Raw genomic sequence first — 23,478 nt, 5'->3', positions numbered from 1 at the left:
TGCTCTCTTGCTCCCAAATAAAAAATGAAGAAGATAAAATAAAATTAAAAACACCAAAGAGTCCTACAGGCATGTTCTATGATCTCATAGGTAAAACATAAATCATCATGCTTTCGAACTTTGATACAACCATGGAAGAAAAATGTAAAGGGCAATATAAGTATAGACAGTGGGGTTTAATCTATTGTGAATCAAGAATGGTGTAAGGGGATGAATAATCCTCTCACTGTCATTTATCAAAGGAAAAAACTGGGCCCTAAAGAGTTTCCTGACAAATCAGCAATAAAAAAGAAAATAAAACTAAAAATTCTGACTTTTCTTGTCTACTTAAATTTCAAAATTTGATGTTGTAAGATCATGAATGATTATTTTTTCGAATCACAAAATGATAAAAGTATGTAATTCTCCAGAAAAATCCAATTTTCCTAAGGAAAATATCTTGAAAAAGAAGTTAAATTTAATTATTCTGGAAAAATGTGGGTAAATTTCATAAGGTAGAGACTTCTTCACTCTAAGATGATGAGATACTTGTGTTTTTTTAATTTTATTTTTTTATATTTTGACAGGCAGAGTTAGACAGTAAGAAAGAGAGAGACAGAGAAAAGGGTCTTCCTTTTTCCATTGGTTCACCCCCAAAGTGGCCGCCATGGCTGGTGTGTTGAGCCGGCACGCTGTGCCGATCCAAAGCCAGGAGCCTGGTGCTTCCCCCTGGTCTCCCATGCGGGTGCAGGGCCCAAGGACCTAGGCCATCCTCCACTGTACTCTTGGGCCACAGCAGAGAGCTGGACTGGAAGAGGAGCAACCGGGACAGAACTGGCGCCCCAACCAGGACTAGAACCCAGGGTGCCGGCACCACAGGTGGAGGATTAGCCTAGTGAGCCACAGCACCGGCCCAGATACTTGTGTTAATTATGAAGAAGCAAAGATATCTTTTTCTCATATTGCTTTGAGGATATTAAATTGTACAGTGAACATCAAAGTTTTAAATGTTTCTATATATGTGGAATTTAAATAAGAGTAGGTGATCACTCCATAATGAATAACATCAACCTTCTCTGTTCTTTTCAGTAAACTCAATTATTTCTTGATAATGGCACTGATATTAGATTTTTTACTTTTGTAGATTCTATTTGTTCTTTATAACTTTAGGTAGACTAGAAAAAATATTATTTAAAATAACTCCAGTCAAATTCAGGTGCTTCATAGTGTGTTCTAGAAGACTAGACTGCACTTCAAACTCTGAAGTTGTTCAAATAACTCTGATAATAATTTTGCCAAACCACATTTCATTTCCATGCTATGGCCCTGATTTGGTTGGGGATTAAAAATAATTGCATTCAAATTAATCTAGAGGTGGCATTTACATTTGAAATATTCAAATTATCTTCAAAGTAAGTTGCAAAATAATAGTGTAATACAGCTATAAGTCACATTTCTAATTCATGGTTGTTCTGACATGGAAGGATCTTTAAAACTCTTCACAACAGATTCTTATATCAAGGTTTTTATTTATAAAATTCTCTCATTATTTAAAATATCCCCAAAATAATGGACCACAGGACAGTCTAACACCAATAAAATTTTCTTCTACAACATCAAAAGCAAAAAATTAGAGCTCTTATTTTTTATTTATTTAGTTGACAGGTAGAGTTATAGACAGTGAGAGAGAGAGAGACAGAGAGAAAGGTCTTCCATTTGTTCACTCCCCAAATGGCTAGTATGGTCGGCACACTGTGCCGATCCGAAGCCAGGAGCCAGGTGCTTCTCCCTGGTCTCCCATACGAGTGCATTGCGACATCCTCCACTGCCCTCCTGGGCCACAGCAGAGAGCTGGACTGGACTGTGAGTCAGGACATAGAAGCTAAGAACACAGACTCTAGAGCTAAACTAGGTTCAAGTCTCAGTTTCATGATTCACTGGTCGTGTGGCCTTGGGTAAGTTAATAAGCCTCTATGTGCTCAGTGTCTTCATCCGCAGAATGGAGTATTGATAAGTTCTACTTGACAGGGTGGTTAGGAACACAACAACATAACACTCATAAAATGGGTGCTGACCTTTTCTCCAAAATGATCTCTTTGACGAGATAGATATGTTTATATTTAACTATTTTGATGATCCCTAGCATCACTCTGGGGAGTTCTCTATGAAGACTCTGTAGTTCAGAGTTCATGATCACTTGCACTTGAAACCGAGATCTCATTAAATGGTAGGCGCCTAAGATCCCCTCTACACACAAGAAATATGTGGAGCTGGACTGAAAGGCTGTGTCTTAGACAAGCATTCCTGCTCTCTGTGTGCATTAAAGTTTGAGACACATTGGTCTAGCGACTTGAGTCTTGACTTCCCATTCTGTAAAATGCAGTGGGTGTGGTTGTATCTATCTTATGGGTTGTTGTAAGAATTATACGGAATGTAGCACATATAAAGGGTTTAACATGGGAGTCATTTTTACTATTAAATATGTATTCATCTGGCTGGAGCATAGGACTTATGTCAACAATACTCAATGATGAGAATAGAAATAAAGGCTGATATCAGGTTTCTGAAAGTTTTTAAGTCAGGCTTCAAAACACATTTAAAAAGTCTCAACTAAGTGCTTTTATTGGAAGGGTAATATCATATTGTCTTACCAGCAAATAAAATAACTCAAATTAATTTGCGCCCTCCTTAAAAATGGCATCAAATTCTATTTTATAAAAATAATAAAATATTGTGTGGAAGAATATATCAAATGATTACAGAATATTTTAGAGAGTCTTTCAGCAAAATCATCCACAGAGAAAAAAATTATGTACATAATTATCAGTTCATTGCCATCATTTCCTTAAAAAAGAAATTTATGCTTTTCAGGTTACATATTAATCTCTTTAAAAGCAAACTCTAGAAATTTTGACAAACCTTGCACTGAAATGACAAAACTGTGCTATAAACACATCACAAACTCATTTCACTATTCATTTTATGTGTCTTATTTCTTTTACTCTCTTCCCACTTGTACGTACACAGCTCAACACAACACTTCTCTTTCCAACTTCCTACTGCATGGGGCCCACCAGAAGTTTCAAGGAAGGTGAATAACTACTTAAATAACAATTCTTTTGCAAATGTATCTCGGAAAAAAAAAATCCTATGTGTGCATGTGTATTGCCAGGTTTGCCTTGGTTTGTCTGTACTTGTCCTCAGCCATGTAGTGATAGCATCTACCCCTGTATTCAGCCAATAGCTGATATATAATCAGCTATCAGTTGTGCAAATCACAGTCTCACAGGGGCAGCCACAGAAGGTGACCCAGATTGCAAAACACTGTGCTAATGCCAAGTCATCCTGCTCAACAGCAGCTGCTCTATGCTTTGCCTTATTGATATTCAGATTCAACAAACACAAATCACACAGCCCTTTTGATGGGCACACATTCTCCCTGTCTTCCTTGTGAACGTGTTCAATAGCTACTGTCCTCATAAACACCCAGCTGAGGCCGTCTGGTCTCCTCTGATTTTCCTCCCTGTCATACATCTGACAAGATTATCCCAGAAACATTGCTCTTGTTTCTATTCGGGGCAGTCTGTGGAAAATAGTATCTTCATTTATGAAACAAAAGCACATAGTGACAGAAGCCCATTTCTCTGACAAAAGAGACATTTTGAACAATTATCCTTTGGGAAACATTGCGGCTCTTTCTGAGATTATGAGAAAAAAATGTTGCGAGACAGAGTTTTTGAAAGTGAACATAAATACACAGTATGTGAGAACAAAATGCAACACCACTTATGAATAACTTCCTTCACAAAAGATATCCATTATAAAGCGACAAATTTATTTTGTAAAAGTGTAAATACAACAAAATATTGTCTTTTCTACATGGCCATTTTGTTTTCCTGCTCACCACTAAACTGGTTAAAGAAAATATTTTTCTATAACTCAATGCCTATTAGAAATCATAGCATCATAAAGCTGTTTATATTGAGTGATAACACTGATGTATCTAACACTAGAATCTTACTCACACAAAAAGGAAATAAAAACTTTTTTGAGCACTGTAGCATTGTAGAACATGGAACAATACAAATTATTAAGCGGGAGATGTAATAAGCTGGAAATCAGCCAGGCAAAGTGCTGAAAGTTCAATAAACGGAAAAGGCTTACTTTGTATGTAGAGGAGCAGTGAGAAACTGAGGTAGAAGATGAGAAGGCAGCTAGTTTGCTTAAGCGCCATGGGCTCTGGTGTGCTGCTGGTGGTCTGACCACAGTCAGGCTCCTGCCTCCTGTCTGCCTCAGGAAGACGTGGGTGCCTCAGAGCCGCTGGGTGCCATCTCTGTCCCACCCTCCCAGAGCTCCTTCACAGAGAACACAGACTTAGACTCACAGCAGTTGTGCTTCTTAGCATCCTACTTACCCAGGAGGGTGGGGTGGGTTTTCAAACCTGGTGCAGATTTTTTTTCAAACTGGACTGGATTCATCCCCCACACCGGACTCTTCTACCCATCCTTTTCCCTTAACCTTGCCTCCTTGAAGGGCCTGCAGTAGCTTAGAGTCTTTCATCACTTTTAATAGAGGAGTTTATTTCTGGTAACTATCTTGAACACACAATTTTGACCATCTGGCAATCTTTAAAAGAAATCCTAAAATAAATTTTAAAAAACAAATACATAAAATGTAAAATGAAATCCTTTATTTCTATATGGTCACATTTAGTTTCAGAACACAATTCACAGACTATTAAATGCTTCTGTTCATAAAATCTACTCTCACAACTCAGTAGGATTTCTGTTGTTGATAAGGTAAGGCCAACAGAGAAGAAAAATTAAGCTGCTGCATCAAATGGACAGAGACCTGGAGATGCTGGGTTTATTTCTGGAGACCATTCCATGGAAAGTTTTTCATCCATAAACCCAGGGCCCATTTAATACCATGCTCATAGTATTATATCATCTGGGATTTCCGGAATACACGCATGTTTGTTTATTTCTTAAAATATACTTATTTTAAATATGACACTTTTTTAGATTAAATTCAAGTTCTTAAAATTATGCTATTCTTGGACCCTTCATGGAAATATACATTGGGATGCCCTTTTGTCTTACTGGTGTCACTGCTAAGATGCAGCCTTAGTTAAAACTGGTCACTTGTTGCACTTAAAATGCAACTTACATGATCAGACTTATATAAAACTCTAGAGTTCTGTCAGATGTTTAATTTTATAACAGACATTTTGCCCATGTATCTAAAGTGAGCTATAATACATTGATGGTCAGAGAGAGACTTTTCCCTGCTCTGGGAGGAGTTTATCCATTTCAAGTCATTTGTCTTGTTGCCAGCATTGTGACATAATGTGTTAAGCTGCTGCCTGTAACATCAGCATCCAAATATGGGTGCCAGTTTGTCCTGGCTGCTCCACTTCCAATCCTGCTTTCTGCTGCTGTACAAGGGAAAGCAGTGGAAGATGGTCCAAATCCTTGGTCCTTGCACCCACATGGGAGGACCTGGATGAAGTTCCTGACTCCTGGCTTCCACCTGGCCCTGCTCCAGCCATCACAGTCATTTGGTGGAGTGAACCAGCAGATGGAAGATCTCTGGATGTGTGTCTGTGTGTGTGTGTGTGCGTGCATGTGTGTGTGTTAACTCTGCCCTTCAAATAAATAAAAAATAAAAAATGTGCCTTTTGCAGATTTCATAACAATTGTATTTTTAAAAATTATCTGGGGCCTGCGCCGCAGCTCAATAGGCTAATCCTCCACCTGCGGCACCGGCATCCCTGGTTCTAGTCCCGGTCAGGGCGCCGGATGAGAGACCAGGAGAAGCACCTGGCTCCTGGCTTCGCATCAGCGCAGTGTGCCGGCCGCAGCAGCCGTTGGGGGGTAAACCAACGGAAAAGGAAGACCTTTCTCTCTGACTCTCTCTCTCTCTCACTGTCCACTCTGCCTGTCAAATAAATAAATAAATTCTCCTAATATGCAAATAATTAATTTGAGCAGTTGAATAATTAGCATAAATAATTTCAGATTGCAGAGACAGGAGTAATCCGCAGCTTTATTTCCTTCATTTTGTCAGCTAAGAATTGAGATAATTGAATAGCAATTATTCCGAGTCATTGGGTGAGTTAGTGGTAGTGTTTGGGCCATGGCCTCCTCATTAATTTCTGGAACATTATTTCTATAATACTTTATAGTCTCCCTTTCTATCACTATTATTTTGTTTCCCTTCATGCCCTTTGCAGCAGTCTCATTCTGGAAATTTTACATAGTGAACCAACTTGGCCTTCCATCTGTACTGTAAAAGTCTCCTACAAGGACCTCAAGGCTAACAAGTGGACAACATGAGAACAAATGATAAACTGGAGATACAGTTAATAACTCCAGGAGTAGGATTGTGATAGTATTGGGAAACTTTCTCTTAGGGTGTTTTTAGTTATGTCACAATAAAAGAAACCAAGAAAATTACTGCTTCCAAACACAAAACTATCAAAGGCAAGGAGGAGTTGGGAGAACATGCTATACAAACAATGGTGTTAGGAACAGTATACAATAAGCCTGAATATAGAAATTCGAGGGAATGTAGTCCTTAAACAAATGAGTTAACAACAACGATATGTCAGACTTGGAGCTAGCCAGGGAATTCTTCACAAAAGTTGTAATATTTAAATTGACATTTAAGCACAAGTATGAGAATGCTATGGTCTGAATGTATCCCTCCAAAATTCATATACTGAAACTTAATCCATAGTAGTCCACAGAGCAGACTCATAGAATGGCAATCACTTTATGTAACACTGACCTCAGAATCAGCCCTTAAGGCTTCCTGGTCTGGCTGAAAAGCCTGTGAGAGCATTTCAAACATGGAAAGCCAAGATACTGTGGCCAAAAAAATGTCATACATGAAGGACCTCTGTGAGTCAGACCCTAGTGGAAAGAAGTGGCCATCAAAGAAGGATGTACTTTTCTCTAAAGGAAAAGAGAACTTCTACTTTGCTTATGGCCTTATATAAACACTGACAGAGTTTGTGAATTCAAAAGGCTTCCATAGCCTAAGCAGCTCATGTCAAGAGCCTCCGGTGATCACTGACATCATACACAAAAGTGCTCATTGTAAAATTAACAACAGGAGTCACTGTGCGCTAACTCCCCATGCAGGACCTCTGTCCTCAATGAGTTGCATTGAGTTAACTGAAAAACTAGTTCTCAAGCAGTTTTTGTGTGCATCTGTGTGCATATTGTTGAAATCTTTACTTCTTATAGAGTTGGTCTTCTGTGTTACAAATTGAAAATGAATCTTAATGTAAAATGGGAATGGGAAGGGAAGAGGGAGGAGGAGGGGTGTGGGAATGTGGGTGAGAAGGCAGGTATGGTGGAAGAATAACTATATTCCTAAAGTCATATTTATGAAATTTGTATACCTTAATAAACAAACAAACAAATAAAAAAAGAAACATAATCCCTGATGTGATAGGTTTAAGAGGCAGATCCGTTTAGGGGTTATAAGGGTTCCTGGTTCACAAATGGGAGTAGTACCAATGTAAAAGACCCCAAAAGGAGACTGCCTGCCTTTTCCACTGTATGAAGACATAATGAAGATGTCATCTGTGAAGAACAGGCCCTCACCAAATACTGCATGTGCCTTGATCAAATTTCCAGCCTCCAGAATAGTAAGAAATAAATTTATTATATATGAATTATTAATTCTAATATATTTTATTATAGTAGCTTCAACTAACATAGAGTATCACAAAAATAGGGGGAGAGTGAAGTTTAAGGGCAATTCAGGAAAATAAATTGCATATAGAAATAGAGAAATAAAGCACGTTGGCTGATTAAGGAAGAACAAATATTAGGATATTGCAGAAACATGGGTATGAAGAAAAGATGTCAGAGATAAGTTTCAGCAAATTCACAAAATCAAGGTAATTTCACTTTCAGTATGATAAATAGAAATCATTAATAGGTTTTAAGTAATTGGATAATCAAATTTGTGCTTAGAAGGATAACAGCAGTGAACATGACAGTGGTTGGAAAAGGACAGATGGGAAGCATGTAAATCAGTGAGAAGGATACTGTTGTTGTACACCAGAGAGATGATGAGGAACTGAACCAAATCAGAGAGTGAGGATGACAAAAAAAAAAAAAAAAAAAAAAAAAAGCAGCAAACTAGATAGATCTAAAGGAACTGTGTAGAGAAAATGGGAACAAGAAAGCTGTAACTTTTATCCAGCTTTGGCTTTGGGGCTATTAGTAATGTAATTTCCTGAAATGAAGAACAGGGACCAGTGCTGTGGCACAGTGCTGCAGTGGCACACTGGCTGCAGTGCCAGCATCTCATATGGGCACCAGTTCGAGTCCCAGCTGCTCCACTTCCAATCCAGCTCTCTGCTACGGCCTGGGAAAGCAGCAGAAGATGGCCCAAGTCCTTGGGAACCTGAATCTGCATGGGGAACCTGAAGAATCTCCTGGCTCCTGGCTTTGGATTGGCGTAGCTCCGGCCACTGCAGCCATCTCTTGAGTGAATCAGCTGATGGAAGATGTCTCTCTCTTTCTCTCTCCCTCTCTCTCTCTCTCTCTCTCTCTTTCCCTCTGCCTCTCTGTAACTCTGCCTTTCAAATAAAATTAATAAATATTTTTAAAAAAGAAATGAAGATCATAATAAAGATTCCAAGATAAGTAACAACAGCCACCTCCACCACTAAATCAAACACAATGAAATACATATATACATACACACACACACACACACACACACATAAGGACAAAATGTAACATTTACAGAGATACATTAGTGAGGTCAAAAGCAAAAAGTGAAATATTCTCTTGGGACAGACACTACTTATATTTGGCTTCATGTGAGAGGACCAATTCCAGTTTTTTCGTTGGCTCTGAATGCTAAAACGAAATGTGGGTGAAAGAGAATTATCAATGAAAATAGGAAATTCAAACTACCACAGTGCACAGATATAGTTTCCATTTTGGAATGAACAGAAAGTACAAAATTATGGGAAAAATCTGACAGTAATTGAAAGAAAGAGAAAGAAGTTAGATTTTAGACAAAGTGATCATGAACATCTTTGCATGTGTCTGTTGGCCATTTGTGTTTCATACTTTGAATAATGTGTGTTCATATCCTTGGCCCATTTCCTAACTGGATTGTTTGTTTTGTGGTTGTTGTGTTTCTTCAGCTTCTTAAATATTCTGGATATCAATCCTTTATCAGGTGTATAGTTTGCAAATATATTCTTCTATTCTGTTCATTGCTTCTTCACTTTGTTGATTATTCCTTTTCTGTGCAGAAGCTTCTTAGATTAATGTAATCTCATTTTTCTACTTTTGCTTTTATTGCCTATGCTTCTGGGGTCTTATCTAAGAAGTTTGAGTCTTGCAGTGTTTCCTCCATGATTTCCTCTAGTAAATTGTTGGTTTCAGGTCTTAGGTATCAAGGAAATGCAAATAAAAACCACACTTAATTTCACCTCACCCTAGTTAGAATGGCTATTATCCAAAAATCAAAAAATAACAAATGCTGGTGAGGATGTGGAGAATAAGGCACCCTAATACAAAATGTGCAGCAATGTAAACTAGCACAACCATTTTGGAAGACAGTATGTTGATTCCTTGGAAACATGAAAATAGACCTGCCACATGATCCAGGCATCCCACTCCAGGGAATTTACCCAAAGGAAATAAAATCAGTATATGAAAGAGTAGTTTGTACCCCCATGTACATAGCAGTTTAATTTCTGATAGGTAAGATATGAAATTGATTCAAATATGTATCAAGTGATGACTGGATAAAAGAAAATGTAGTATGTATACATGACAGAATACTACTCAGCCATAAAAAAGATTGGAATCTTGTCTTTCACAACAAACTAAATGCAACAAGAGGTCATTATGCTCTGTAAAATAAGTTAATCCCAAAAAGACAAATATTATGTTTCCTGTCATTCATGGTAACTAGCATATAGAGTAAAAAAATGCAAAGTATATAAGTGAAGTTGACATTTTGAGATTTGGCTATTGTTTATAGCCCTTTGTCTATATTCCTGAGGAACAGTGGTATTTTTTTTACTAACAAAAAAAGAAATTAGACAAACTGAATTCAACAGAGTTTATTTGAGTAAACAATTTATGGATTAGGCAGAATTCAGAACCAAGAGAGGTTCATGGAGCTTCACCCAGTAACGTGAGCAGGGGAATATACAGAAAGGGAAAAGAAGTAATACACAGAAATAACCTTGTTGATTATAGATGGCTATTTGTCTTAGTGAGCATGATGTGATACGTTATTTGCCTTATATGAATGTGATTTGATTTGTTGAAGCTCATCTGCTGTGGTTGGCTGGGATGCAGCTATTTGTTACAAGAATAGACTCTTAGGTTACATAATGTTTACATACTTAAATTGCAGTTTGCTAAGTAAGAGACAGTTTTAGGCCAGATTCAGTTCAATTTCACAAAAATAAAAAAGGAAATATTGGTTTATGAGTAGATAAATCAAGGGGACACTGAGATAAGACTAATAGGAATCATTATTCACACATGGAAGATAACCTGCCTAAGGGTGAGTTCACACAGCTTAACACTAAGCATCAAGCTAGAAATTTGCAATCATGAGGATATCAGATGTATCACATGGGAATATCTGCCCTAACAAGACTCATGATAATGGAGCTATATTGGGGTCTTAACCCTGAAAGTAAAAACAAGGCAAGCTCTTGCTCAAAGTAAAAAAAATTACATATTAACAGTTTCTTCAAAATGGTTAGAACTTCATTACATATAGCTTCTTCTATTTGGTACCCTTCACTGGCTATCAAAAAATGCAAGATTATAAATTTACATGTTAAGTTTTTGGTAGCCTATTAAATAAACAAGTAGATATGTCAAATAAATAGTTGCATATATTAGTCAGGACCTTATGATAAAATACTGGGTTAGATATATAAATGTGTATAATGAGGGGGCGGAGCCAAGATGGCGGAATAGTGAGGGAGCACACCGATAGTCCGGGAAAATTTAGTTTAATAAAAGTGGAGTTACAGTAGCCTCAGAAAAAGGACCAGGAAAAAACTGCAGAAGAAACTCTTCTGGATCTAGTGGCTGTGACTTGGAGGACCTACTGGGAGAACAAGGTCGCCCACCACGCGGAAGCCGAGCCGCGGGAGCCGCAGGGTCTGCGCGCCAGTGCAGGAAGGGGAGTGCATGTCACACAGACACCAGCGGGGAGAGTTGGGACGCCCAGGGCTCCGAGTCCACACATCGGTGCTGGAAGGGGAGGTGAGCCCAATAACCCGAGACATTGGCGGGGAAATGGCGGTCAGAATCTAGAGGGGAGTGGGAAAGTGCACCAGACTCACTACCGGAGAGAAGGAAAAAAAGGTGGGGGGGTTTCTCTCTCCACCAACCTTGCAAAGGTTGCAAGGCTGCAAGGCTTGCAAGAGTTTGCAAGAGTTTGCAAGAGTTTGCAAGAGACAAAGAGCAGGCCCCCTCTCTGGATTTACATAACAACAGGGGAGAGCTACAATTCAGTAGCCTAGGCAACCCAGTGGGAGTCCAGAGGAGAAACAGAGCCTGCACAGACTTTTTGGGTAGAAGCCAGAGATCGGAAGCTAAATACCATCAATTCTGCACAGCCATGCCGTGCGGTATTACTTACCCCCTGAGTAAAATAAATAAATAAATAAATAAATAAATAGAGAGAGAGAGATTCACCACGCATAACCTGAGGGTGTCACCTTTGCACACCCGTAAACCGGAAGAACCAAGCAGAGCTCTCAGGCCACACCCATCTCAAGCCTCCAAGGCTCCTCCAACAGCAGGCAGTCCACTTAACACAGACTTGGAATGAAATAAAAAAAAAATTAAAAAAAAAAAACGCGCAGTGACAAAAGAAGAATTAACAATGCCAAGCAACAAACACAGAAATCGAGGGAACAAGATCAACGATGACACTATGATGCCTCCAAATAAACAAAACACCCCAAGCCAAGATTATGAAGATGATGAGATAGAAGAAATGCAAGATACGGATTTCAAAAAATTTATGATAAGAACATTTAGAAGTTTTCAAAAGCAAATCCTTGAACTACAGAAATCCTTATTGGACAGGATTGAAAATCTCTCTCGTGAAAATGAAATTTTAAGGAAGAATCAAAATGAAACGCAGAAACTAGTAGAACAGGAAAGTGTGATAGTGAAGAGAAATCAAAATGAAATGAAGAGCTCAATAGATCAAATAACAAACACATTAGAAAGCCTTAAAAACAGAAAGGGTGAAGCAGAAGAAAGAATATCAGACTTAGAAGATAGAGCACAGGAAAACAGACAGTCAAACCAAAGAAAAGAAGAGGAAATTAGAAATCTAAAAAATATTGTTGGGAATCTATAGGATACTATTAAAAAAACCAACATTCGAGTTCTAGGAGTTCCTGAAGGCATGAAGAGAAAGGATTGGAAGGCCTTTTTAGTGAGATACTAGCAGAGAACTTTCCAGGTTTGGAGAAGGACAAAGACATCCTAGTACAGGAAGCTCATAGAACCCCCAAATAAACATGACCAAAAGAGATCCTCACCACGACACGTGGTAATTAAACTTACCACAGTGAAACATAAAGAAAAGATCCTAAAATGTGCAAGAGAGAAACGTCAGATTACTCTCAGAGGATCTCCAATTAGACTCACAGCAGACTTCTCATCAGAAACACTACAGGCTAGGAGGGAATGGCGAGACATAGCACAGGTGCTAAGAGAGAACAACTGCCAGCCCAGAATATTATATCCTGCCAAGCTCTCATTTGTGAATGAAGGTGAAATAAAGACCTTTCATAGCAAACAGAAATTGAAAGACTTTGTGGCCACTCGTCCGGCCCTGCAAAAGATACTTAAAGATGTGCTACACTCAGAAACACAGAAACACGGCCATCAATATGAAAGAAGGGAAAGGAAGAAAACCTACCAGTAAAAGAGCATGGGAAGCTCAAAGCATATACTAGAAAATATCTCGGGAAAATGGCAGGGCAAAGTCACTACGTATCAATAGTCACATTAAATATTAATGGTCTTAATTCTTCAGTTAAAAGACACCGATTGGCTGATTGGCTCAAAGAACACAACCCAACTATTTGTTGCCTACAAGAAACATATCTCTCTAACAAAGATGCATGCAGACTGAAAGTGAAAGGTTGGAAAAAGATATTCCATGCCAACAGAAACCAAAAAAAAGCAGGTGTAGCCATATTAATATCAGACAAAATAAACTTTAATACAAAAACTGTTAAGAGAGACAAAGAGGGACACTATATAATGATTAAGGGTTCAATTCAATAGGAAGATGTAACTATTATAAATGTATATGCACCTAATTACAGGGCACTGGTCTATTTAAAAGATATGTTAAGGGACTTAAAGGGAGATTTAGATTCCAATACAATAGTACTGGGGGACTTCAATACTCCACTCTCAGACAGATCATCCGAACAGAAGATCAACAGGAAACGCAGATTTAATCGACACTATTGCCCAAATGGATCTAACAGATATCTACAGAACTTTCAACCCTACATCTACAGACTTCACATTCTTCTCAGCAGTGCATGGAATCTTCTCTAGGATTGATCACATACTAGGCCATAAAGCAAGTCTCAGCAAATTTAAAAGAATTAGAATCATACCATGCAGCTTCTCAGACCACAGCGGGATGAAGCTGGAAATTAGCAACTCAGGAAACCCTAGAAAGTATGCAAACACATGGAGACTGAACAACATGCTCCTGAATGAACACTGGGTCATTCAAGAAATCAAAAGAGAAATCAAAAACTTTCTGGAAGTAAATGAGGATAACAACACAACATATCAAAACTTATGGGATACAGCAAAAGCAGTATTGAGAGGCAAATTTATAGCAATAGGTGCCTATATCAAGAAATTGGAAAGGTACCAAATAAATGAGCTTTCAGCGCATCTCAAGGACCTAGAAAAAGTGCAGCAAACCAAACCCAAATCTAGTAGGAGAAGAGAAATAATTAAAACCAGAGAAGAAATTAACAGGATTGAATCCAAAAAAAACACTACAAAAAATCAGCCAAACGAGGAGCTGGTTTTTTGAAAAAATAAACAAAATTGACACCCCATTGGCCCAACTAACTAAAAAAAGAAAAGACCCAAATCAATAAAATCAGAGATGAAAAAGGAAACGTAACAACATACACCACAGAAATAAAAAGAATCATCAGAAATTACTACAAGGACCTGTATGCCAGCAAACAGGAAAATCTATCAGAAATGGATAGATTACTGGACACATGCAACCTACCTAAATTGAACCATGAAGACATAGAAAACCTAAATAGACCCATAACTGAGACAGAAATTGAAACAGTAATAAAGGCCCTCCCAACAAAGAAAAGCCCAGGACCAGATGGATTCACTGCTGAATTCTACCAGACATTTAAAGAAGAACTAACTCCAATTCTTCTCAAACTATTCAGAAGAATCGAAAAAGAGGGAATCCTCCCAAATTCTTTCTATGAAGCCAGCATCACCTTAATCCCTAAGCCAGAGAAAGATGCAGCACTGAAAGAAAATTATAGACCAATATCCCTGATGAACATAGACGCAAAAATCCTCAATAAAATTCTCGCCAATAGAATACAACAACACATCAGAAAAATCATCCACCCAGACCAAGTGGGATTCATCCCTGGTATGCAGGGATGGTTCAACATTCGCAAATCAATCAATGTGATTCACCACATTAACAGACTGCAGAAGAAAAACCATATGATTATCTCAATTGATGCAGAGAAAGCATTCGATAAGATTCAACACCCTTTCATGATGAAAACTCTAAGCAAATTGGGTATAGAAGGAACATTCCTCAATATAATCAAAGCAATTTATGAAAAACCCATGGCCAGCATCCTATTGAATGGGGAAAAGTTGGAAGCATTTCCACTGAGATCTGGCACCAGACAGGGATGCCCACTCTCACCACTTCTATTTAACATAGTTCTGGAAGTTTTATCCAGAGCCATCAGACAAGAAAAACAAATTAAAGGAATACAAATTGAGAAGGAAGAAGTCAAACTATCCCTCTTTGCAGACGATATGATTCTTTACTTAGAGGATCCAAAGAACTCTACTAAGAGACTATTGGAACTCATAGAACAGTTTGGCAAAGTGGCAGGATATAAAATCAATGCACAAAAATCAACAGCCTTTGTATACACAAGCAATGTCACGACTGAGAAAGAACTGCTAAGATCAATCCCATTCACAATAGCTACAAAACAATCAAATACCTTGGAATAAACTTAACCAAGGACGTTAAAGATCTCTACGATGAGAATTACAAAATCTTAAAGAAAGAAATAGAAGAGGATACCAAAAAATGGAAAAATCTTCCATGCTCATGGATTGGAAGAATCAACATCATCAAAATGTCCATTCTCCCAAAAGCAATTTATAGATTCAATGCAATTCCAATCAGGATACCAAAGACATTCTTCTCAGATCTAGAAAAAATGATGCTGAAATTCATATGGAGGCACAAGAGACCTCGAATAGCTAAAGCAATCTTGTCCAACAAAAACAAAACCGGAGGCATCTCAATACCAGATTTCAAGACATACTACAGGGCAGTTGTAATCAAAACAGCATGGTACTGGTACAGAATCAGATGGATAGACCAATGGAACAGAATAGAAACACCAGAAATTTCAACCCAAACATCTACAGCCAACTTATATTTGATCAAGGATCTAAAACAAATTCCTGGAGCAAGGACAGTCTATTCAATAAATGGTGCTGGGAAAACTGGATTTCCACATGCAGAAGCATGCAGCAAGACCCCTACCTTACCCCTTACACAAAAATCCACTCAACGTGGATTAAAGACCTAAATCTATGACCTGACACCATCAAGTTATTAGAGAACATTGGAGAAACCCTTCAAGATATTGGCACAGGCAAAGAGTTTCTGGAAAAGACCCGGGAGGCACAGGCAGTCAAAGCCAAAATCAACTATTGGGATTGCATCAAATTTAGAAGTTTCTGTACTGCAAAAGAAACAGTCAGGAGAGTGAAGAGACAACCGACAGAATGAGAAAAAATATTTGCAAACTATGCAACAGATAAAGGGTTAATAACCAGAATCTACAAAGAGATCAAGAAACTCCACAAAAACCAAACCAACAACCCACTTAAGAGATGGGCCAAGGACCTCAATAGACATTTTTCAAAGAGGAAATCCAAATGGCCAACAGGCACATGAAAAAATGTTCAAGGTCATTAGCAATCAGGGAAATGCAAATCAAAACCACAATGAGGTTTCACCTCACCCCGGTTAGAATGGCTCACATATAGAAATCTACCAACAACAGATGCTGGCGAGGATGTGGGGAAAAAGGGACACTAACCCACTGTTGGTGGGAATGCAAACTGGTCAAGCCACTATGGAAGTCAGTCTGGAGATTCCTCAGAAACCTGAATATAACCCTACCATTCGACCCAGCCATCCCACTCCTTGGAATTTACCCAAAGGAATTTAAATTGGCAAACAAAAAAGCGGTCTGCACCCTAATGTTTATTGCAGCACAATTCACAATAGCCAAGACCTGGAACCAACCTAAATGCCCATCAACAGTAGACTGGATAAAGAAATTATGGGATATGTATTCTTTAGAATACTATACCACAGTAAGAAACAACGAAATCCAGTCATTTGCAACAAAATGGAGGAATCTGGAACACATCATGCTGAGTGAAATAAGCCAGTCCCAAAGGGACAAATACCATATGTTCTCCCTGATCAGTGACAACTGACTGAACACCAAAAAGGAAACCTGTTGAAGTGAAATGGACACTATGAGAAATGGTGACTTGATCAGCATAGCCCTGACTGTTAATGAACAACTTAATACATTATCCCTCTTAGTAGTTTTTTGTCTGTTCTACTTAATATGACTGGTTTAATTCTGTAATTAATACACAGTTATTCTTAAGTGTTGAAAATTAACTGAAATGTGATCCCTGTTAAACATAAGAGTGGGAATAAGAGAGGGAAGAGATGTACAATTTGGGACATGCTCAAGCTGACTTGCCCCAAATGGTAGAGTTAGAAACATACCAGGGGATTCCAATTCAATCCCATCAAGGTGGCATGTACCAATGCCATCTCACTAGTCCAAGTGATCAATTTCAGTTCACAATTGATCAAAATGAAAGGACTAAGAGTCAAAGGGAGCACATAAACAAGTCTAGTACCTGCTAATACTAACCGATAGAATAAATAAAGGGGAGAGTGATCCAACATGGGAAGCAAGATACTCAGCAGACTCATAGAATGGCAGATGTCCTAAACAGCACTCTGGCCTCAGAATCAGCCCTAAAGCCATTCGGATCTGGCTGAAAAGCCCATGAGAGTATTTCAGGCATGGAAAGCCAAGACACTCTGGCAAAAAAAAAAAAAAAACAAAAAAACAAACCCTAAATGAAAGATCTCTGTGAGTGAGATCCCAGTGGAAAGAACAGGTCTTCAAAGAAGGAGGTACCTTTCTCTGAAGGGAGGAGAGAACCTCCACTTTGACTATGACCTTGTCTAAACAAGATAAGAGTCGGAGAACTCAAGGGGCTTCCATAGCCTTGGAAACTCATGACTGGTGCATAGGGAGATTACTGATGCCATAAACAGGAGTGTCAATTTGTAAAGTCAACAACAGGAGTCACTGTGCACTTACTCCTCATGTAGGATCTCTGTCCTTAATGTGCTGTACATTGAGATTTAATGCTATAACGAGTACTCAAACAGTATATTTCACTTTGTGTTTCTATGGGGGTGCAAACTGTTGAAATCTTTACTTAATGTATACTAAACTGATCTTCTGTAAAAAAAAAAAAAAAGAAATTATCAATTCCCAACTTGACTCTCACTGGGATTAAACATGACAATAGGTCTGATCTGATTTCATCATCATTTAAAAAATCATCTATTATTTTTCACTTTATGTTTCTGTGTGGGAGCAAACTGCTGAAATCTTTACTTAATGTATACTAAGCTGATCTTCTGTATATTAAGAGAATCGAAAATGAATCTTGATGTGAATGGAAGGGGAGAGGGAGTGGGAAAGGGGAGGGTTGTGGGTGGGAGGGACGGTATGGGGGGGAAGCCATTGTAATCCATAAGCCGTACTTTGGAAATTTATATTCATTAAATAAAAGTTTAAAAAAATGTGTATAATGATGGTATCTAAAGCTATATGGAGAGATGACAACACTTATGGGGTAAGAGTAGTAAAAAAAACAAAAAACAAAAAAATGAACAGCAAGGATTAACCTGCATCCCACCTAGGTTACTAGGTCAGTACATCTGGAAGAACAACACTGAGATGAATCAACCAATGAACAGAAAGAGAATAAAATATGTCTCTAGGAACTGAGTGATTAACTGGGTCATCTACTACTGACAAGTCAAGTGAGATGACAACTGAGCACTGACTGTTATTTTGGAGACAAGGAAGTCACTGATGATCCTGACAGGAAATTTTCTTTTGTGTTAAAGAGAAAATAAAAGCGGAAAGGGCTTTAAGTGGGAAAATGTAAAGAATCTTATAAAAGAGACTAAAAGTTGGGGATAACTATAATGCAATAGGTAGGAGAGAAGAGAGAGAGAGAATATACACATTATCAGGATGATCATACAACTATAAGAGTACTTCAAACAGTTCACCAAAAAAATGGATTTAAATGTGTCTATTTTCATGAAAAAAATTTTAAATATATCCACACATTTTTCATAATATGAATTTCCATGAATTTTTAAGGTGTTCCATTTGTACACATTTTATATATGGTATTATAGGACATTTAACACTAATAAGAATGACCTAGATAGAAAATAGCTGATACTTCCTCACTCTCCTTGCATTGTTCTGCAGTAAGTTAAAGAGTTGTTATCATGATCTCTATTTTTAAAACAATCCAAGTCAGTACTAGGTACTTATGCAACATCAGACTGAAACAATATTAAATCTGCCCCATCTCCTCCAGCTCCAATGCTTGAGATGTTGACAGTGGTTGTTTTGTTTTGAAAACAGAGCGAGGCATCAAGTATTGGTCTCTCCATTTTTCTTTGGGTATCTGAAAACTTGAAAGGTTGTGCCCTCTTGATTTCTCATTCTTTTAAGCATAAATGTATGATAGTAAATGTTCTGTGTTTATATACCAAGAAATTTCAGGATAGAAGAGTTTATTGAAACTAAATACCCTTAAGAGTTCAGCATGGAACCATTTGCTACATGATAATGGTGCTATGGATATTTCCCATAATTTTGACTTTTCTTTAAAATGTTGATTCACTATTTTAGTAACCTAACATGAAAACAAGAAGTGAAAACATACTGGCTTTTATGTGTTAATGAATTAAAGAGATATTGATTTCAGTTAGTTAATGTTAACAATTTATCATACACTTACTAAGTTTCTACTTCCTATTCAGCTATGCTACATCAAAGGAGAAATGGGGATGTTCTAGAGTCTAGGCCAAGAGAATTCCATAAGGCAAGTATGGGAGATGTTATCATGAGTACAGGGATCTACATATAGATAATCTGTACGTAGATTGAACATTAGTGAATGATAAGAAATGAAGCTCAGCAGGAAAACAGTGAACAAGTCATGAAGAGGCAAGGTAAGCAATTTGAACACAATCAGGTAGAGAAGTTCCAAACGTGGCAATTTTGAATTAGGATCTCTGGGGTAGGACCAGGAATCTGCATTTTAAATATTCCCAGGGAATTCTGATGCAGCCAACCTGCTTCAGCAATTCCCAAGACCATTCAAATTTTAAACAGAAAGTCAAACAAGGTATATAAATTGATGATCATTCTTCCATGAAGAAGACAGCTTTGAAAGAAAGCAGTTGGAAGCAGAATCAAGTTAGGAGGGTAACACAGTTTTCCAGTTAGAGATGCAAGAGCCTGCATTGGGGTTCTGGAGACTTTCAAAAAGAGGGATCAGCTCGTGAAATTCTGTGATGACTCAGCTATTGACTCAAAGTGAAGACTGTGGGAGGGAAAGGATCCAGGATGATTCCCGGGATTTGAGTTTCGCCAACTGGGATATTTAATGAAAACAGTAGAATCAAAGAAATATGAAGTTATTTCAAGTCTCGATGCTAGGCATGTGAAAATTTTAAAGGATGAAATTTTAAGTTTATTGTTACACACATAAGAAGATTTTGCTATGAAAAGCATCTGCAGAAACATAGGGGATGGACAAATAAAATACACAGCAGAGCATATGTTTTTGTCAAATTATATGGTACTTGGTATCCTGTGGTGGTAGTGCTAAATAAGGAATAAAAAATGCCTGGAGTCTAGAGATTCCAAGTTGGTCCATTTAGAAGAGAACTTCAGCTGGGGCATAGTGGGTTAATCTGCTGTTTGCAATGTAGGCATCCCAAATGGGTGCCAGCTTGAGCCCCTGCTGCTCCACTTCAGATTCAGCTTCCTGCTGACACACAAGAGAAAGCAGCAGAGCATGGCCCGAGTGCTCAGGACCCTGCACCCACATGGGAGACCGGGAAGAAGCTCCAGGCTTCTGGCTTTGGCCTGGCCCATTCCTGGCTGTTGCAGTCATATGGGAAGTGAACTAGTGAATGGAAGACACCTCTCTCTCTCATTCCCTCTCCCTCTCCTTCTTCCTCTCCCTTTCTGTCACTCTACCCTTCAAATCAATAAAAATAGAAAAATAAAAAATAAGAGAACTTCAGCTAGTCATATTGCAAGGCACTGGGTGTATATCACAATGAAGAGAATAATGACATAATCATGATATTCTTAGGGAACTCCAGGCTGCTGAACTAGACCCTGGCCCAGAAGGGGAAGAAAAATCAGCAAGCCCAGGTGCACAAAAGATCAAATTTGCTTAAAAAAAAAGAAAAGAAAAAACAACAGGAATTAAAGTGAACAAGAATCTAGAGCAATATTCAAATTCCCAGTTTTTACCATTGAATAGAAGTGCCAGCAGTTCTATAACAGTGAGCCTCTGGTTTGAAGTTGCTTAATGACTGTAGCTGAGCAAGCCAGAGTTAGGCCGTTGATTGACAGAAAGAAGAGGAGAAGAGCCCTCGTTTCTGCAAAACTGGCCCCATTTGCCAGTAATCAGATACATTCAGTTGCAGGATCCTTGTTTCAATTATTAACACTCATTTCCAACCAGAATGTGCACAGTTGAAAGATTTTGACTCTTGAAAAATATTTCCCTTGGCTAAATTTATATCTAAGCATTTAGAGTTCTTACATTAAAAGTGGCATGTCACCTTAAGAAACGAAGAACACTTAAGGATAGAACAGACGAGAAGGTAACAGGTTTAAACAGAATGCAACCATGGTGGTGCACAGTCAAGACAAAAAGAATCATTCATAATTTCATCAGGACAATCCAAACTCAAATTGGTGAATTCTTACGGTTTTTCCTATTTTTCTGTTGAAGTGCAGGGAGAATCAGAGTGACCTGCCTGTATTTGCAGTGAAGTAGTACAAAACTATGCCACATGGAAAAGTGACAGCTCCCCAGAGAATTTAGGACACTGCTATCAAGTGCAGGAACGGATACAGACAATGAAAACAAGGAAATGCTCATTATATTTCTAAGGAAAAAAAATGTAATTAAGAACTCATAATAGGGTTGAGTATCTTCAACAGGCTTTTAAATTTAAACAACAAAATCCAATTAGACAAATCATTGTACATTGAGGAGTGTAAAACAATTTGTCCCTGTTGAAAAAAGTTTCTCCACAAGATTATTGGAAATGTTAAAAATGTATGTATGTTGCTGAGTTATGTAAAAGTTTAAAGGAAATATGTGTTCTTTTTTTCTGACAGGCAGATTTAGACAGAGAGAGAGAGAGAGAGACAGAGAGAGAGAGATACAGAGAGAAAGGTCTTCCTTTCCGTTAGTTCACCCCCGAAATGGCAAAGCAAAGAATCATTTGGTAAATAAAAATTTGCTCTAAAATTCTTCAGAGTTTTTTCTTAGTGGGTTAGAAGTTTTGAGGTAGTGTTTCAATTGACAAAAGCTATCAAGGTCCTAAAGAAATACTAAGAGTGATGTGTGCTGATAGTTTTTATTGCCACTTACAAGTAAACCCAGTGAGATAAAGCTAGATCTTGAAAAGGTTTTTTTTTTTTTTTTTTTTTTTGAGTAATAAGCACCTGGTACAGAAATGTCCTCAGACCTCCAAATGTTCCAGGGGTGCTGGTGTGAGAGGTCTTTGGTCAGTGATTGATTCAAACTACACGCTACCCTCTTCAGCCTCCCAGTTTCATATATCTTCTCCTGTTCCACAGAGAGGCTAGATACATTTATTTATAGATACAAATGTAGTTCATGGGAAGAGAGACCAGCACGTGCATTTGATAAAAAGCTTCCCAGAAATTCAGCAAGCTTTTGTACCTTGTGATTATTCACCTGGGACATCAACTCAGGCTCTTCCAAGAGCAGAACAGCCCATGGATGCCTTTGTACTGTTTTGTCCTACTTTGTCAGGAGGAATGTTCACACAAATTCTATGCAATCATTATTTATAGCAAAAAATGGGGATAAAATACTATAGGGAACTAAAGGCTTTAGACCAGGAATGATTGTGTTCCTGTTTCTGCTTTTCTGTGGTGGTGATAATTGAATGAGCAGAGAGAGTAAAAAGGCCTTAGACACTTTAATTTCTGAGTAGGAATTTATATTAATTAGAAACAGGACCACTACCAATATCCATAAATCAGTTTTAGATTCTTATTTATTTATTTTCATTTTGTTAGAGAGAAAGAGAGAGAGAGATCTTGAAATATCTGCAGTGGCTTGGGCTGTACCAGGCCAACACCAGGGCTGGGAACTCAATCTAGGTCTTTCACATAACAGGTGGGGACCCAACTACCTGAGCCACTACCTGCCAGTCTTCCAGAGTGTACATTAGCAGGAAGCTGAAATCAGGAGCAGAGCTGGGCTCCCAGGAAGAGAACAGTGTTTGAATCAATAGACTGAACAAGGAAGATTGTTCTCGGTAATTTGGGTGGGCATCCACCGAGAACTCACAAAGAACAGAAAGACAAAGTCACTCTGAGTGGAAACACCCATCTTCTGTCACTCTTGCTCATCAGAGCTCCTGGTTCTTGGGCCATTTAGTTTGATCTGAATTATACCACTTGCTCTCTGGGTACTCCGGCTTGCTACAGTCACATCATGGCGCTTCTCCTCCATACTCACATAAGCCAATTCCCATAACATATGCAGTCTCCAACTGGCTCTTTTTCTCTGGAGAACTCGACTAGTACAGGAGTGATATCGGATTAGCGGTTTAAATTTAAGAAGGGTAATTCTAGGTATGTTATGAGGGATAAAACAGGATAAGCAGGATAATAAGGATTACAGGCAACTAGGGTGGGGTGGGCTGGGCAGAGTGCAATCTGTGGTATGTAGAACACACTCAGTAGCCTATTTGAAG

At 38.3% G+C, this 23,478-nt stretch overlaps 1 protein-coding gene across 1 annotated transcript in view; it reads right to left on the bottom strand.

Annotated features, from left to right (window-relative positions):
* CRB1 (crumbs cell polarity complex component 1) overlaps positions 1-23,234 on the bottom strand; it is a 214,567-nt gene extending 191,333 nt beyond the window's left edge. Inside the window, exon 1 of the mRNA XM_089311962.1 lies at positions 23,177-23,234. Within this exon, the coding sequence (XP_089168088.1) occupies positions 23,177-23,234 (58 nt within the window). The remainder of the gene's footprint in view (positions 1-23,176) is intronic.
* Positions 23,235-23,478: the final 244 nt, after the last annotated feature.

Source organism: Oryctolagus cuniculus, chromosome 13, assembly GCF_051225735.1.
Source record: "Oryctolagus cuniculus isolate XC-2025 breed Fujian yellow rabbit chromosome 13, ASM5122573v1, whole genome shotgun sequence".
In the NCBI taxonomy this organism is placed as follows: Eukaryota; Metazoa; Chordata; class Mammalia; order Lagomorpha; family Leporidae; genus Oryctolagus; species Oryctolagus cuniculus.
Note: the sequence above shows the minus strand (reverse complement) of the source record. Positions and strands in the feature narration are given on the sequence as shown.